General features: G+C 41.2%; 1 protein-coding gene across 2 annotated transcripts in view; it reads left to right on the top strand.

The window, feature by feature from the left end:
- EBF1 (early B cell factor 1) overlaps positions 1-16777 on the top strand; it is a 263104-nt gene that overhangs the window by 179489 nt on the left and 66838 nt on the right. The window contains exon 5 of one of the 2 annotated variants that reach the window (XM_026063502.1): positions 11867-12000. In XM_026063502.1, the coding sequence (XP_025919287.1) occupies positions 11867-12000 (134 nt within the window). The remainder of the gene's footprint in view (positions 1-11866; positions 12001-16777) is intronic. The other variant, XM_026063503.1, reaches the window with a different exon arrangement.

Here is a 16777-nt window from a genome sequence, read left to right on the forward strand (position 1 = left end):
CCCAGCCTGAGCCAAATTCTTACTTTTTACATGCTACAATGCCTCAAGTCTGAATATGGTCCTAAATAAATGAATAAATAAATAATAGTATAGCATGACTTTATCAGACACATTGAATGAACAAACTTTCCTAAGCATTTGTAGGCCTGAGTCCAAAGTATTCACTCTTGTGATTTTCAGCATGTTGGTTTTATGTGGTGTCATTGCTGGACAGATACCGTGAACTATAAATATATTTTTATGCTTGTGTTTTTGCAAGTAAAACCTAAATGGTTGGGAGGAGGTGCTTGACCCTTYCATTCAGCGTAGCACAAAGAACAGAGGAGGAAGCCGTATGAAAGACACTGCTCAGCAGAGACAAGGGTCTCTCAGTCTTTGCGATGCAGTGAAGGATTCCACTCGAAACGCGATTCAGCTTACATTGCCTTCGTTGCTGTCCCGCTGCCATAACAAACATGGGCTGAGTATTATATTGCATTCCTGAATCAAACCTCCCAAATAATAATAATAATAATAATATCAGTTGAATTATTGTGTTTATTTTTCTTATGCAGCTCTCCCCACCCCAGATAGTCATTAGTTTGCAGTATATTTCTGGCCAGGCCAGCGATTTAGTTAAGCCTTCTGATCATTGGGGTGCTTTTCTTACAGAAGAGCCAAATTCCCTACCTATCCCCTTGGCCTGGGGCCCAGAAACCTGAGGCCATCCATTGGACCTTGGTCTCTCGGTTGGCAACTCGGTGTAATCTGTCAACGGAGCCTGCCTGAGCAGAATTTTTGCACATGATGAATATGGATCTTTGCTGCATCTGGCAGGCTGCAAGAATGAATGCAAAAGACTGTCATTAATAGATAATAAAAGCAGAAAGCAACATTAGTGGGAATAAGCTTTTCTTTTACTAGGTCTGATTATTACTTTTTGTTCTTGGCCTGTGACTAGATTGAGACACAAATAACAGCTACCAACAGTGTGTTTGTGCATGTCTTTTGTTGCTGGTCGTTTTTTAATCTGGAATATTTAACCATGATATCTTCAAAGTGAAATTGTGTCATACATTCTCATACTGTAATAGATTTCAAAGATGAAGAGCCTTGCTGCTTTATATTTAGTCATGCCTTCATCTGTAAATTTATGGCAGTATTATGGTTTAATGAATTGAACAAGTCCCAGAACAACAACAAAAAATGCTTTTTTGTTTGAATTTCGATATTGCATACTTTGTTCTTCAAACGAATAATAAAACCAATATGTTTCTTCAGTGGTAAACTTCAGGCTAACTTCATCTCACATTACTAATCAAGTACTCAAGGATATGTGTGTGTGTATATATATGTGTGTGTGCATGTATGGACGGATGTGCATGTGTGTGGTATACAAGCGCCTTCAGTTGTGGTGCTAGACATGGGCTAAAAATTCATATTCTGATAGTGATAGGCAAACCTCCGAGAACAGATGGAGCAGAGTTCAGCGCAAAGGTTTAATCCTATCAGGATGATTCCTGTATGGCCATCTGGATAATCCGGCGCACAAATTCAGCGCCTGTTAAAAATATGACGTAGGCCAAGATTAGCGTCACAGATTTTCCACTAGACTTGTTCATATTTGACTTTATGATTCTCAGGCTCCAGAAAATTGCATTAGAGAGCAGCCTGTAATTTGTGAGAGAAATCAGAAGAGGAATAAGACCTCTTAGGGTACTTGAATTTTTCTTGTAGAAACTGGATTACAGGCCATCCCTGCCCCTGCCACAACTGCTTTGTATTTCTGCATGGATTGCTCAGCTTCTGCAAGACGATTACTGCTCTCTGTTGTGGGCAGACTTTCTGAATTCTCCTGAACAAAGAGATTTGAGCTAAAAATTAATTTTAGTCTGGGCTCCTATTTTTATCAAGATGAACTAAATACCTCATTTGTTGTAGAATCCATCTCAGGTACTTGTTGTTATGCCACGCAGTGAAGGGGGGCTAACTGATTGGGGAGGGGGAGAAGAAATCTGTTTTTTTTTTTTTCCCCCTCTTTGTGATAGCAAAAGATTCCAGAAAAGTTAAACTGACGCTAATATTTACTTTGGGGAATGGGAATTTAGATTTAGATTCAGCTCTGTGCTTCATCTAGAATAGTTTCTGTGTGTTGCAAAGTAATGTTATATATCACTGATTAAACTTTGCCAGTGCAAACCTACATTTGTACATCTGAACATCAAAATTTCATGTTACTGTGCTTGGGATCATGAGCTGTTTAAATGTTGCAGGGTCTGGATGCTGTGACACATGAGCTCTCATCTAGTCCTGTGTTCTGCCTAGAAACATTTGCTGGAAAAGTTTTAGGGTTTTGTTAAGGTGCTAATGGAAGATGAAAGAGGATATTTCTCCAGTTTGCAAGATACAGTCCCCATTCCCTCTCTCCATCATCAGAAAATGATCAAGAGGCAAAATGAGACCAGGGTGATTATTAGCAGCAACACATGAATTTAGAAATAGTGCCCACCTGCCCTTCTGTTAAATTAGGTTATGGCAAAACAGTAAACCACAGGGTTAACATTAAGGAAATGACTAGTCCCGTTTTATAAAGTTCTTTGTGGGTTCAGGACCTTAGCGCCGCTGAAGAACCAGTCGGTTAAATTAAGTCTGATTTGGGGTATGCAAGCTATGCAGCTACATTTGTTTTGACAAACTTTTAGGGTTGATTTATATTACACATTTTGTGCTTCCATTCCCAAGGTTGGCTTCACCCTCACCCAGAAATTGCATCAGTGTAACTATTTTTAAACTTCAGTGCACTTAAACAGATGCAGTCTCCTTTCTGGACACGCTCATTGTTTTTAAAATAGTCATATTGGCTTAGCTGGCCCCTGTAACTTTATCAGCGGAAGTTAAATCAATAGGAAGCAGTTGAAACTGAAACAAGAGAAGCCATACAGGATTTTTTTGTTGTTTTACCAACATAGCTTTTGAAGCCCACCTCTAGATAAAGCAGCGCGATCCTGAGTGTGTATCCCACCTTAGCCACTTGCACGCTATTGTCTCCAGCTTCCCGTCCTGTAGGAGCAAATGCTGTTCCTGTGCCTTTGCGAGCGACCCCGCGGGACGGAGGAAGGCGGGAGGAAGCTGAGGTGCGAGAACTTTGGGGCTCATTGTGCAGCATTTCTCCAGCTCGGGTCCAAACGAGCCTCTTAATTCCCGAGGGAGGAGCGTGGCCCGCCGCGGGCGCGGAGAGCTGGCCCCCGGTTGTGGAGCTGGAAGCTCTGCCAATGTTTGGTAGGCCCTACGCGATATTTTTGCGTGCTTTGTTTCTCCATCTGGTTCAGCGYGCGTATACACTGCATGCAGCGGAGCTGCCCACCGTAGCCCGGAGCGTGGCAGCCCTGGAGCTGGGCACTGCTAGCTGCGTTTGGTTGAGGCAAGCCACGGCACGTAATTTCTTCATGGCTGGCTCGAAATGGAAAGCTTCTGACTTTGGGGGCAAAAATAACAGATGAAAAAAATGTAGTTTAAAATCTGCTTGAAATTTCCTTTTATGCCTGTAAAATAAATGTTGAAATGAAAGTGTGATTCTGAAAGTCAGAATGGTCCATCGAAAAATATCACAGTAAAATTGTTAGGCTTCTTGAAATATATTTTGGCTGAACCTATATATTGAATTTGACYAAAATTTGCAAGCACTTTAGCAAGTTACATTTTTCTTGGTGAATTTATTATTTGCCAAACAAATGTACAAATGCGACAGAGCTCTCTTTAGGAGGTCAAGTTTTACTGAYTTTCAGTGAGATGCTAAGGACCTTTATTGCCTTATTAATTTTTTGAAAGCTGGGGGTACCTCCTGAAGTAAAAAAAAACAGCAAACAAACAAAAAAAAGCTTTTACTGTGATCTGAAGGGGTTTAAAAGAGTAAATGAAAAGGCATCCTGTGCAATTATTGTAGCGATAGCTAAATTATCTTATTTTTTATGGAAAAGTTTTAATTAAAACACACAATGGATTTTGGATTTTTTTTTATTTTTTTTTTGTAACACATCTCTCGTTATTCAGTACTGCCTTCTTTTTTTTCCCATGCAATCATGTTTCAGGCAGTGATCAACARCTGAGAGCTCAAGAAATCATTAAGGAAAGAGAAACGCTGAGGACTCAGTGAAATGTAACTTTGCTAGCTGAGCCATCCGTAAGGATAAAAGAGAAACACTGGCTTAAGTATTGATTGTAGGTGGAATATTTTACCAGGTAATTTACATTTGCAATTCCCGTTAATGGGACCTGCGCAGCCAGAACGTTAGGCAGAAAATCGCAGCGAATACCTTTAATTTCGGGACTCGCAAACAGAAACAAAGGCAACCTTCCTTCCCTCCCTTCCCCCAGCCTGGAGGCACTGCGTGATGCATGTATTTTTGGTTCAGTGATTTCACCCGGTGCGGACGTCACAAAGAACCGGGGCAGGGGGGAGGCTGCCGTTTTTGGCGTGGTGGTGTAATCTTCAACGCTTCCAAATCGTAATTCCCCAATATTGAGATGCCGTAAACGAGGGAGCTGGGGCGGGGGAGAAGGGCACTGCCTCCTCGCGCCTGGCTTGCATGAAGCCCCATGAGTTATCTCCTCCAGAGGGAAACCTCTGTTAGCCGGTTTCCTGCACAGCAGCTGCTTATTGTCAGGAGTGAATAGGAGAGAGAGCAGGCTGCGATATGAAAAAGGAAAGCAGGAAGATCATCACTTTACTAAGATAAACACTGAATGCATTGTTTAGCTTAAGAGTGAAGATTTAATGCTCCGGGTGCGATATGTAAAACACTACCACATTCCCTTTCCCTGAAGCGTCTGTGACTAACACTTCRGGCTGGTCCTGCAGGCTTTTCCCATAGACGCTGCCTTGGTAGAGTTCAGCTCAACTGCTTTCGGGTCTGCTCGTGCTGGATGCAGCTCTGGCAATGCCTGCTCACGTCGGATGGGCCCCGTAGCATTGCACGGGTGCGCAGACTTTCTGGGGTTCGCTCCTGTGGCATGCGGAGAGTAGGTGAGCAGGAGGTGGCAGCTACCACTTTTCAGGAATGAAAAAATTATTTTTGCAAAAAAAGGAAAATCCCAAACTCCAGAAAACCACAAAATATGTGGTTCATTTTCTCAAATTGGCAAATTTCAGAAAATGACTGAAGAAAAAAAAAAACAAAAAAACCCCTCCTCCATGACCATATCAATTGGTTGAAATGCTTAATGTGGAAAATCCACAATAAACAACGATGAATGGGATAACCCTTCGCCCCATATAACACTTATGTAAATGTATTATTTTAAAAGTTTTCTTCTCTTTTTAAGGAGATGTACACTTTACCGATCTAAAAATATTGATTAAAAGGCCTTGAGCATTCCAACAGGCACTTGCACACCTTCAGCTCCAAAGTACTACGGAAAAGAAAGTTAGRCTTGGATCATTCCTGGGCTCTACTTTGCTTAGAGTAGCAAATCCTACGTGATTTCAATAGCTACGAGGTACCTGAGGGTAGATCTACACCGTATGATGTAAAAATGCTGTAGAAACCCTAGAGTTAGCATTAGGTAGCTGCTCCATCTATTTGACTCTGTGCCACGCTGAGCAAACACAGTGGCTCAGTTCCTGAAATCAGCATATTGGTATTCGTATGTCAGCTCTGCTGCTTCTAGGTCTCACACTAAGTTGGGTGAGCTCTGCACGGCACTCCATGGTGTGGTCTACACGTAGCTTAAATGTATTTTGAAAAAGGGAAACTCAATTCTGGATATATTACATAGCTCTTGACAGTGTTGAGCAGAGCAATGCCTAAGTATCTTTAAAATCCAGTTCCTTATTCTGCAAACTTCATTAGCCGGGCTTGTAAGCACTTCTTTAAGTGCTTTGCTGAATCACAACTTGAATAAGTCATGGTTTTGAGTGCATAACACTGATTTGTCTTGATGTTCTGAAAATCAGTAGTTTGCCAAAAGCATTTAACAAGTCGCAGGATCAGACCCATAAACTGTGGGTTAATCTGTGGCTCGTTTATATAGTTAGCCTGGAATTAAGTTTTACCCAAGAAAAAAGGAAAATAAAAAGGAACTCCAGGTATTTTCAGGATTTCTTCTCAGATGAAATGGAAATTCTCTATTCATCTGAATTCCCACTTTTAAATAGCTTTATGCAATTCGTCTTGCATGTCACAATAATCTTAAAGAGAAGAAAAATAAAGGCATGTACCCCATCATTTAAACTCCTGTTGTGATGCAGCAACTGTTGTCAGAGCCTCATCTCTGGAATAATGGAGGATGAAACCACCCTTCATGATAAAACCTGCAGGCGAGGTCATTCTTACAGTCACTAGCACAAACTGGATATTAATCAAAGTGCAAATACATTTCAGAAGCTGAATAAGAGCAGTCCCAGAGCCCTGCTGATAGCTGTGCATCCCACTAATTCACCCCAGTGAGCATGTACCTCTAAGCTCAATTAACCCTTATTCGAAGGCCACCCATAAACTTTGTGGTAAATACGTTTTTTTTCCCCCCCAGCCTCTGTTTTCTATCAGTGGAATAGATCATTTCTGTTGGAGGATAAAACGCTATCTCTGCTTATAAATTCAGGTCCCTAATTAAGAAAATGAGAGGTCCTGTGTGTGTTTGTGGGGGACTTGAATCAGTAACTCATTGATTCTGTAAATTCAAATGTTTGATGCTCCTGGGGGCATCTGCTATTTCTTCTGCCGTCAGTTGCTATTTGAGGCAGACAGAAATGCTCAGGAGGCAGAGGAGGTGGTGTGGGGGGCGAGGGATTTCCTGGTGCAATTGCCTGCACACAAAGTTAGTTGTTAAACATGTATGAGAAGCTATAAGGAGTTGCTATTGCTGTTGTTTTGTTATTATTATTATTATTATTATTATCATTATTATTATCATTATTATTCTCCTTCCCAAGCATTGTTCAGAGGCAAATTGGAAATGTGGTAATTAGGGCCTGACTGGTAGTGTAGTATTAGTGTCCTGAGCCAAAGTTCAACGCCCTGAAATGAAATTTAAACCAATTAATCTGTTAGATTTTTATCGCTTGTCCGTGTTTTCTCAGCAATTCCCTCAGCACGTGGCCTTTGATCAACTCTCATACAAAAGCTAAAATGTGTGCCTGCTGCTAGCAAGATGGGGCTGACATTAACATGGCACTCATAAAACAATCAGAGCAGTGAAGCCCTCAAACAGACAGGGCATAGTAATATTTAATAAAAGCACACACATAATCTTCAGAATTAGCATTTTGTGCCTTGCAGTACCTTTGGGAGAAGAGCTTTTATTTGTGGAGTGATCATTATTATAACAAAGAAGAGCTACCTAATAATTTCCACTTTAACTCTGCAATATGCCACGAGCATTTCTGAACCATTATGCTAAACTGTGGCGGGGTAATCATTTTATTGTCACAGTTTGAAGGAAGAAAAATCCCCTGTATACCGGTAGCTAGGGGAGCACGGGAACACAGGAACACACTGGCACACACAACACCGCAACGGAAAACTTTTCCTTTCCGTTCCTTGCGYGCTGAAGCTGGTACCTGCCATCCGTTGTATAGAAAATGGTAAGATTTTGACAACTTATATTCTGAGGCAAGATGTAGATTTCAAAAGCAGCTACGGAATATTGTTTCCCTTGAAGTCATTCAGATTTCTGCTCATAAATCCTTGAAAATTATTGATAGAGACCTTAGCTTTGAAGTCAGTGGCAAAATTCCCATTGGCTTCTGTAGGTTTGGGATTGCAACGCATCCCTTTAACATCTGTGCCTGTTAAGCCAAACCGCCCGAGCAGCACAGTAAAACATCGTGTCACATGTTGACTCTGATTTGTCCTGATCTCGTGCAAGGAATGGGAGCTGCTCAGTAATATTCGTAACCATTAGGCCGTTTCAGCAGGTGGAGGATGTGGCCGTATCCCCTTCGGGGGGGCTGTGGGGCTCGTGCTGCAGCTGGGGGGGGGCTGCATGGAGTTTGGTCTCCAGCTTTGTCCTCAGTCCAAAGACTATTCTGAAAAAATGTGCTGCGAATGAAGTACACTGACGACCAAGCAACAGGGGGATTTTTTTAATACTGTCTGATAGGCTACCAAACTCTTGGTTCCGGATATAGTTTGTTTATGTGTGTAAGAATGAGTAATTATTCTTTTTTATTAGAATAATTCTCTTGACTTGAAGTCTGTGCATGTTATCAGTCATATATACTTCATTGCCTTTATTAGAACKGGTCAGAAGTCTTTCACTGCAGTTTTTTTTCAGTGAAATTTCAGGCTTCAGCTACATTTTTTTTACTACAGAAAAACATAAATTTCATTTAACTTTTTTCTGTTTATTTTAAAAGCRCCATTTTAGAAATGATGCTTTGGTGTTACAGATGGCCATCTAAAATGTTAATATTTTGAACAAAATATCTTGTTTCTCTTGGAAATATTAAGAAATGTCATAGTTAACAATTTCAGATAGAAATTTTGGAACTCTGCGTTCTGCAAAAAATGTTCTGTATTTTGACTTCTCTTGTGATCAAAACAAAATGTAGAAAAACCAAGATTCCCAATGAAAGGATTATTTTGCTGAGCTCTGTTTTTCTAGGGTTGCACAGAAGTAAACACCTTCCAGACAGCACTTCGAAAATTGCCAAATGATTAACAGAAGAAATATGAAAAGTGAAGGGCCCGAGCTGGCCAGACATCTGTACCTGGGGCATAAACAGCACTGAGGTCATAACGTTCCCCCCCTCCCAGTTTTGCCTGTGGGGATGCTGGCAAAATGGGCCCTGATCCTTCCACCCGCCTTCCGGGGGCTCCAAGGGAAGGGCCTGGGAAATGCAAAGGTTTTGTAAGAGCGGTTTCCCACGTGACCCTGGCTCTTGCTTGGTGCTGAGCATGTACACGTATAAGGATCGGACTCAAATATGGGAGGCGAGACAGGACGTGCAGCACCTTGCGCTTCTGAGTGCAACGAAGGTGCCGCAGAGAACGTCGCTGGAGGAATAGCCAGACCTGCAGTGGGGTGCTGCCACTGCAAAACAGTATCTTGCATTCATTTTAAAGATGAATTGAATCTATAATTTTGAAGCCTGCATATGTTTTCCGTTAATGGCTTACGATCTCAAACCGTTTTTATTCACTGGTATTTAGGAAAAAAATGTTGCCTATAGTCTTTAAGAAAAGTAGCTCATTCTCTGACACATGGGAAACTGATTATGTTTGGGTTTTATTGTGGTGTGTGTGTCCACAATCAACTGGAAATACTGGAAGGGGTGTAATTTGGAAGTGACTTTAATTTTATTTATGAAAAGGTTTGATTCTGTGCAAGGGCTAGATGGCATTTTGAAAAGCTGCTTTCACTGTAATGCCGGTGCTATGAGCTCAGTTGAAAGGAAAGCATTTGGTTTTGGACTTTGCAATGGTTTTTATGCACAGTTTTATGCAAGTAACCTGAATCCAAATTAAACATATTGAAGTTACTTCTGTGTGTGCTGCATTTTGATGACGGTAATGTTAGGATGTTTCTTTTGTTAGCTCATGTAAAAGTTAACTGCTGGGCTCTGCCAAGTTTGGAGTAGGGTAATGATTTTTCTGCGTGTGCGTATGTGTGTGTGTTTGAGCGCRCATGTTTATGTGTGTTTTTCACTCGAGCTGGCATCCCCATCGGCTTAAGTAGTGGAAAAGTTTGTGCCTGACACTTACAACCTTTTGCAAGCGGGGACGGGGTCTGTTTGCTTCCCCTGTACACTGTCCATCGCCCTGTAGCAGTGCCCGCAGACACACGTACTGCTGACGGTGACTCAACAGCTCCCTTTCCAGCTGCGTCCTTGCTTCCAGCCCCRCGCCCGCCCGCGGGGCTCCGAGGAGGCATCTCCGCGCTGGGCTCACCAGCGCGTGCAAAGAGCTCCAACCAGCCAGAGCTTAGCTAATAAATAATCGTGCTGATGCACGCCATGTCTTTAGCACTTTGTGTCTAGAGTATTTTAAAGCAAGCTTCTGAGCGTTAGTTACTTAATTTACTTATCGTTAAATTACTTATACGTAGAACAAAGCAGGGCAGAGGCTGTGCCACTACACAGCCACAGCCGGGGTCAGTAACTCCTGGGTGTGAGGGTGTTGCCCTGGGTGGTGCTAACGTGTGCGTAGCCTTCGCCTCCCTCTTTTCCTAGCAGATCCTAACCTGACAAAGCGCCTGTGTGCTCTCCCTTGGCTACCTTGGCCAATACTCAAAGTTATCAGGCAAACGAATGGCTCAGGCAGCCTTCTGACCAAGAGGCATCTCCCAGTCAGATGCCTACAAGAGCAGATAGCTCTGCAGATCTATATGCAGATAATGAAGTCCTGCTGATTGATTGACACCTGAGTGACATTTGAGCCTCGGCACAGGCAGTGTCAGCCCCTCATGTGTTTTCAATAGAGCCAGACTATTTTCTCAGCTGAGGAGTGGGTTCCTACGTAAAGGAAAGGACCTTTCTTTTCAATGCTGATGTTGATCAGTGGGGTTTTGCTGCTTTTTAAGGAATCTATTTCTCTACAAAATTAAGTCTTTGAGGTACCTATTTTACTTAAAACACTATCTAATGATGTGGCGTTACATTTTCGCCTCCTTCAGATTTAGCAAGGAGAAGTAGGTTGCATTGGGGTGGAGTCACTTGTTTTCATCAATCTCCATGAAGACAGGCCACCTTGGCCAGCCTGCGCCTCCACAGCAGCGAGTTACGTAGGACTTCTTGTCTCTGTTGGGTTATTTTTACAGGGGTGTTATTCCGCTGGGTTCAGCACGGTTAAATTCAGATGTACTTTAGTATTGCGGAGGAGGGCAATCAGTCTGTGGATGTTTATATTGCCCTGCCCCACTGGTGTATAAAGTTGAGCTTGCTTCTGCTTGGACAGGCTTAAAACAGAAGATGTTACAGCACCAAGAGTTGAGCTTAGTACTTCGGACACTGCTTGAGTTTTCGAGATCCTCTCAGGAGGCATGTGATACCAAGAAAGTGGCTAGGGCGAGTTATGGCAAGATGCATTGCATGCGTTTCTTAATTGTCTAGTAGCTGTAACGTAACTGTGATGCCTTAAACCTTTTGACTTCACTGCAAGGTTTTATTTTTCTTCCTTTCTTCCTTTCTTCCTTTCTTCCTTTCTTCCTTTCTTCCTTTCTTCCTTTCTTCCTTTCTTCCTTTCTTCCTTTCTTCCTTTCTTCNTCTTCCTTTCTTCCTTTCTTCCTTTCTTCCTTTCTTCCTTTCTTCCTTTCTTCCTTTCTTCCTTTCTTCCTTTCTTCCTTTCTTCCTTTCTTCCTCATTCTTTTTCCTTTGTGTCTATCTGTCTCTTTTTTTTTAAAGTTGCTAAAACATTAAGCAGGGCAGGGTGGTTTAACACTGGAACCACCTGGATCTGATTGTACGGGACTTAAAGAAATGCTGAGGGTTACGCCCTTTTTTTTTATTTAGCTAATGTTTTCCATAGTATTTATGGGAGTTCCCTTAGTTAATTTAGGTTATGATGGATAATAAAGCAAGCTCACTGGAGGTTATTTTATTAACTCAAGTATTCAGCATTTCATATAGAAAAAAGATAGGAATTTGTTCTGTTTTCCAATTGGTCTCTGCCCACCATGCTGTGATTTTTTTGTTAATATAGGCTTCAAATGTTAATCTTTTTAAATACAGCTAACAAAAAGAAACAGAAATTAATTGAGAAAATATACTTCCAAAGATTTAGTCTGAGGTCATGCACATATACTAGAAAGAATGAGGTTGCTGAAATCTTTGTGTTAGTAAGGGGGGGGGAAAATGAAAGCACCTTTTATTTTATTTTTCTCAAGTCTTCAATCATTAAAATCTGGTTCTAACAGCAGAATACTTCTCTTTTTCATGTGTGTTGAAAAGCAGCTACACCATGTATCAAAGCCATCAGTCCAAGTGAAGGATGGACTACAGGAGGTGCCACTGTCATCATCATAGGAGACAATTTCTTTGATGGGTTACAGGTCATATTCGGCACCATGCTGGTTTGGAGTGAGGTAGGTGTTGTCTGAACGGTAATGTCTAATAGCTTTGTCTAGCTTATAGCTAGCCTGTCCTTTTTCTATGCCACGTGCTAAATCAACAACAAATGTTTAGATGTGAATCCGGTCCTCGTTCAGTTTTATGAAAATAATTAGTCAAATTTACCTGTGGCAGAAATTCACTATAGCCAGAGGGTTTGCATTTCCTTTCACTGGCCCAGAATTTAGCTCACTGCCTTTTATTCCAAGGAAAGGAACAGATAAATGCCTCTGTGAATAATTCTGCGTTTAACACTACAGTGGCTACGGGCCCACAGGAAGCGAGCGTTTAGGTGATGCTGCTTTCCAGAGAGACTGGCTACTTGTAGCTGCAGCTAAATGAGGTGAGAACTGCAGAAATTCAGTGCCTCTGAATCACAGGTCCTTAAAGTGGAGGTACTTGGTGTAAGTACTATCTGCTTAATGGTAGCTGAATATACAGTGTTGTATCCACGGAGGAAAATACAGACTTATTTCCAGTGGGGGCCTCTATAGTTCCCCAGGAACCCTTTTTTGTTGTCGTTTTTCATCCATTTTTTGCTTTTGCTATTCCTCTCAGCTTCCTAAATCCTCTCGTCTCCTGGCACATTATTGAGCTTGGAGCCTTTTATTTCCCCAAAGCCTGCGGAACGTTAAATCCTGAGCGGCAGCAACAGAGCGGCCGCTTTCAGCGCACGGGGCCGTCGAAATTAGGGCAGAATTCTCACGGGCTTCCCTGGCACTGGAAGGCAGCTCGCAGGAAGGGTTTAACTATTGCATTTACGGCTTTTCAAAAGACTATTGGAAGTTCTATAAGAAATTGATATTTTCATGAGTTTAGTGCCGAAGCAAGCGTGCTGAGAGACACCAGCCCGTCCGAACTAGCTCTGCAGTCCTCACCCTGCGGCGTTTAGACTAGAGCCTGGTGATTACGGTTCCTCGCGTTTGAGTGCGGTTACGTTTTGTGATTCCGCCATCGAGCCAGGTTTCAAAATGAAAAAGCTTGAAGGAGGGTTTTGTTTTCCCTCCTTTTGTTCTGATCCTCTGCCTTATATCCGATAAATATTAAATCAATATGATAGCTTAATTCGGACCCAGCGCCTTCCCCGACCGAATCTGTCACACACATGGCAGCAGTTTTTCCAAATGAAGAGTATCTGCTAATGTCCTTTATGGGCTTCGCTGTTCTCCGGCGCTCTCTCATCCTTCCACTTGAGGACAAGTGTGGATGAAAGGGCATTCCGGAAAAGGAGATATAATAAATGAGCCCTATTCTGAAGCCCTTATGTGATCATGAAAGTGCCCCCTGGGTCCAGCATAAGCGTTTTGCGTGCTAGGATTGAAGCCATTACGGTTGCAGCCGTTTCACAGGGAAAGGTGAGGAGGCCGGGGGGAAGTACGCTGGTTGGGTACTGCAGAATTGGCTCCTTCATTAGAAATCTTCGTTCTGTTTTTCAGTGGAAGCCATTAATTGGCGATTTCTAAACTCGGAAGAGCAAGTGCTGGTCAAAACATTGCTGTTGTTGGTTGCAAGGCCTTGTCATAAAATTAAACGTTGGGGGGGGGTGTCAGAACCCAGTGAGTTTGTTAAAAATGTTACAATGGGCTGCAAGAAGGCTTGGAGTGAAAACTATTTCACTCTCTCTCCCCTATAGAATTGCTTCTTGGTTTCATAACCTTTGAGAGCAATAGAAAATCATATAGGAGAAAAGAAGCAATTTCTAAAAGAAGCAGGCAAACATGATAAACAAGCGTAGAAATGCATGAGCTGTCTGAGTGATCTCTAAATAACAGTGATCTATAAATAATTCAAATTACACATACTAGCCACATATGAAATACAAGATAAGTTCTTCCGTTTGCCTTCTTATTTCTAAAAATGCCTAGCACATTTTCAGTACCCAGGAAGAATATTTTTTGTTTTACTTTAATAGAGTGTAGAATTGAACTGTCGATCTTCTGAAATTCAGTACAATTTCAAACCTGGAGCAGGTTCATCCAGTGTTGCCAGTCAGGCCCAATTTTGAACAAGCCTGGCCAGGTTATTCTGTGGTTGAACACAAGCAGAATTTTCAATTTCATCCTGTTGTTTCATGGATCCAAACAAAACATAATTTTAACTGAATTTCAGGAAACCCCAAACAAAGCGAGGCAGGTGGAAACTAAAGAAAAAGAACGAATCTTGCAAAATATTTTCACTTTTTTTTTTTTTTTGCTTCATTTTAAATTGTAATTGCAGGTGGTTCTGGGGATGAAGTCTAATATTTAAATTAGCATCATTTTGCATGGGACCTTGCGCAAATCACACAATCTCTGTTTAAAGTTCAGTTTTCTTTCTCTAACATTGTAATACGATTAGCCATCTTTAGAAAGGTGCTGTGAAAATAATTATCATAGMGGTTCTATCTTGCTCAGAATTTATTATAGCAAAATCTATGTGAGTACCTGTGACACATGGATATTTAAAATATAAAAMCTACCACATTTCAGAAGCAAAGTTAACAGCCAAAAAAATATTGTTCATTTTAAGAGTGAATTTGTTGCTGTCAAGCTGCATATGTTATAAATAATTTGAAATGTAAATAATATATTTTTAATTTATTTTGCGTGTATTCAAGTTTTGTAATTGAAATATTTATATGCTTGAAATGGAGTTGACTGTGTTAAAAAAGGAGGTTTAAAATGGTTTCTGAAACACATATTTATTATTTAAACATATATTTTAGCAGTAAACACTCTAACATAATTACAACCTTTCTCAGCCAGGGAGAACTAAATAAAAACTTAATTTGTCACATTAATTTTGTGCAGAAATGCAGATACCTTAAGCCAGTGAGTTCAATTAATCCTTAGCTCCCATATTACTTTATAAAAATGAAGGCCTTGATATTTTTAGAGTACAGCAAAACGGGCCGTCTAATACCTTTTTTTCAAGGGACTTTCGCAGCTGACAAACAAACAATATTGGTGGATCGTGTGCACATGTTGAATCTGGACAAACAACTCCCAGCAAATGGTCTGTTTGCCAGACAGGCTCTGCCTTTCTGTTTGTCCAGTCTAGAAACAGGCTGATTTGTTGCTTGCAGTTACTTAAGCAACGTTCTGGGTCTGCGCCTTGCTGCAAATATTCCAAATCTGTGCTGCTGATAAAATCCACAGTTGTTTCTCTCTCTTWTTGGGGGGCTGTAACTCCTAGAGTCAAGTTTCAGGGCAAACACACATGACTGTGAAGACAGAATTGGTTTCTTATAAATATTCCACAATATTTGCTTAAAATGAACTATTTCTTCAAACATTTTGCTGCCAAGAACATTCCTCCAGCTGCACAGAGTCAGCTGGAAACCACTTCTTCTTCTTTTATATTAAGAAAAGATGAAGCACTGAAACATCAGTTCTTCTACCTTTGTACAGCACAAAAACAGAGACTGTTTTTTTGTTTTTTGGGTTTTTTTTTGCTGCTGAATCAAATTCTGTGACAGTTTTTTGTTTTGCTTTTTATGTTTATTATTGATTTTGGAAGTCTCTGTTTCTGAGTGCTTATTTTGGAGGCCTGACTCATATTTTTTTAAAAATGAGTAGGCACCCTCTTTCTGAAAACCAAAGCTTATTAGTCTGCATCTGGATGCCCAGAACTGAGGCACGCAAAGTTACTAGTCACTTTTGAAAATATAGATACCTTAAAGGTCCTGTTCCCACTGAAAGCGGTTCATTAGCTTCAGTAGGGGCAAGCTGGTGGGTTTTTTTCTTCATTCCTGTTCTAATGGTCCTCTTCGCAAAGAGTCCAAGTTAAATTTATGACTGATTGTCACCATTTCCCTAACCACAAACCAGAGCTCAAGCATGCAAAAATAAACTAGTGACTCAGATTAATGACATCTCCTTATAAAATGTCACTTTTTAAAAAAAGAAAGTAACCTGGCACTCTTCAGAGTGTGAAATGATGCTGTATCACACAAGAATGTCTAGAATATATTAGCAAACCACAGAAAGAGGCTTGTTGTACACACTCAAACCAAATGTGTTTTGTATTTTGAAGGACACGCTCCTTCCTCCATTCTGAAGACCTCCATAACTCAGGGTTTAGTCTAATCCACTGTACGTCTCAACTGACATATAAAACAACCAGTACAGTTGCCAAATATCAGACTAACTTACTTGAAAATCCCTTGGAAGAAAGGGCCCAGTTGCTAGCTTTATGTCCGGCTCCAGAGCTCAATTTGCCAAATACTGGAGTGGAAGAGGAAGCTGTATCTGGGATTTTGGCTTGTGGTTTCATCTCCAAATCACAGGTTAATGCCTTGCTCAAGATTTATGTTTAAAAAAAAATGTTCAGAAATGTAGGTAACTCATATTTACAAATTCTTATTTCTTGGCATGTCATTTGCTACAGTTATTATGATGTCCATTAATGGTCCAAGAGTTTCCACCTGAGGTCAGAGCATAGGAATGGCCATGCTGGGTCAGACACGTAGGTTCACAAAGCTCAGTGTCTTGCATTTGGCAGTGGGCAATGGCTGATGCCTGTAAAAACAACAGGGAAATTGTGTAGTGATACTTCCCCAGAACACTCTGCCAGCCTCCAACAATTTGGGATTCAGGAGGTTCCAGAAGTACTCTCTTTATTCTTAATATCCCTTGGTGCTAATAGCTTACCTATTCCAGGTGCTGTACATGCATCTGACAGACTCTGCTTTGAAGATGGTACAGGCAGTGCAAAGGTGGGAGGAGAAAGCACACTAGGAAGCGGTGGAGTGGGTTCCCAAGGTCAGGACGC

The sequence above is a fragment of the Apteryx rowi genome, unplaced genomic scaffold (genome assembly GCF_003343035.1).
Source record: "Apteryx rowi isolate R43461 unplaced genomic scaffold, aptRow1 scaffold_2, whole genome shotgun sequence".
Taxonomy (NCBI): domain Eukaryota; kingdom Metazoa; phylum Chordata; class Aves; order Apterygiformes; family Apterygidae; genus Apteryx; species Apteryx rowi.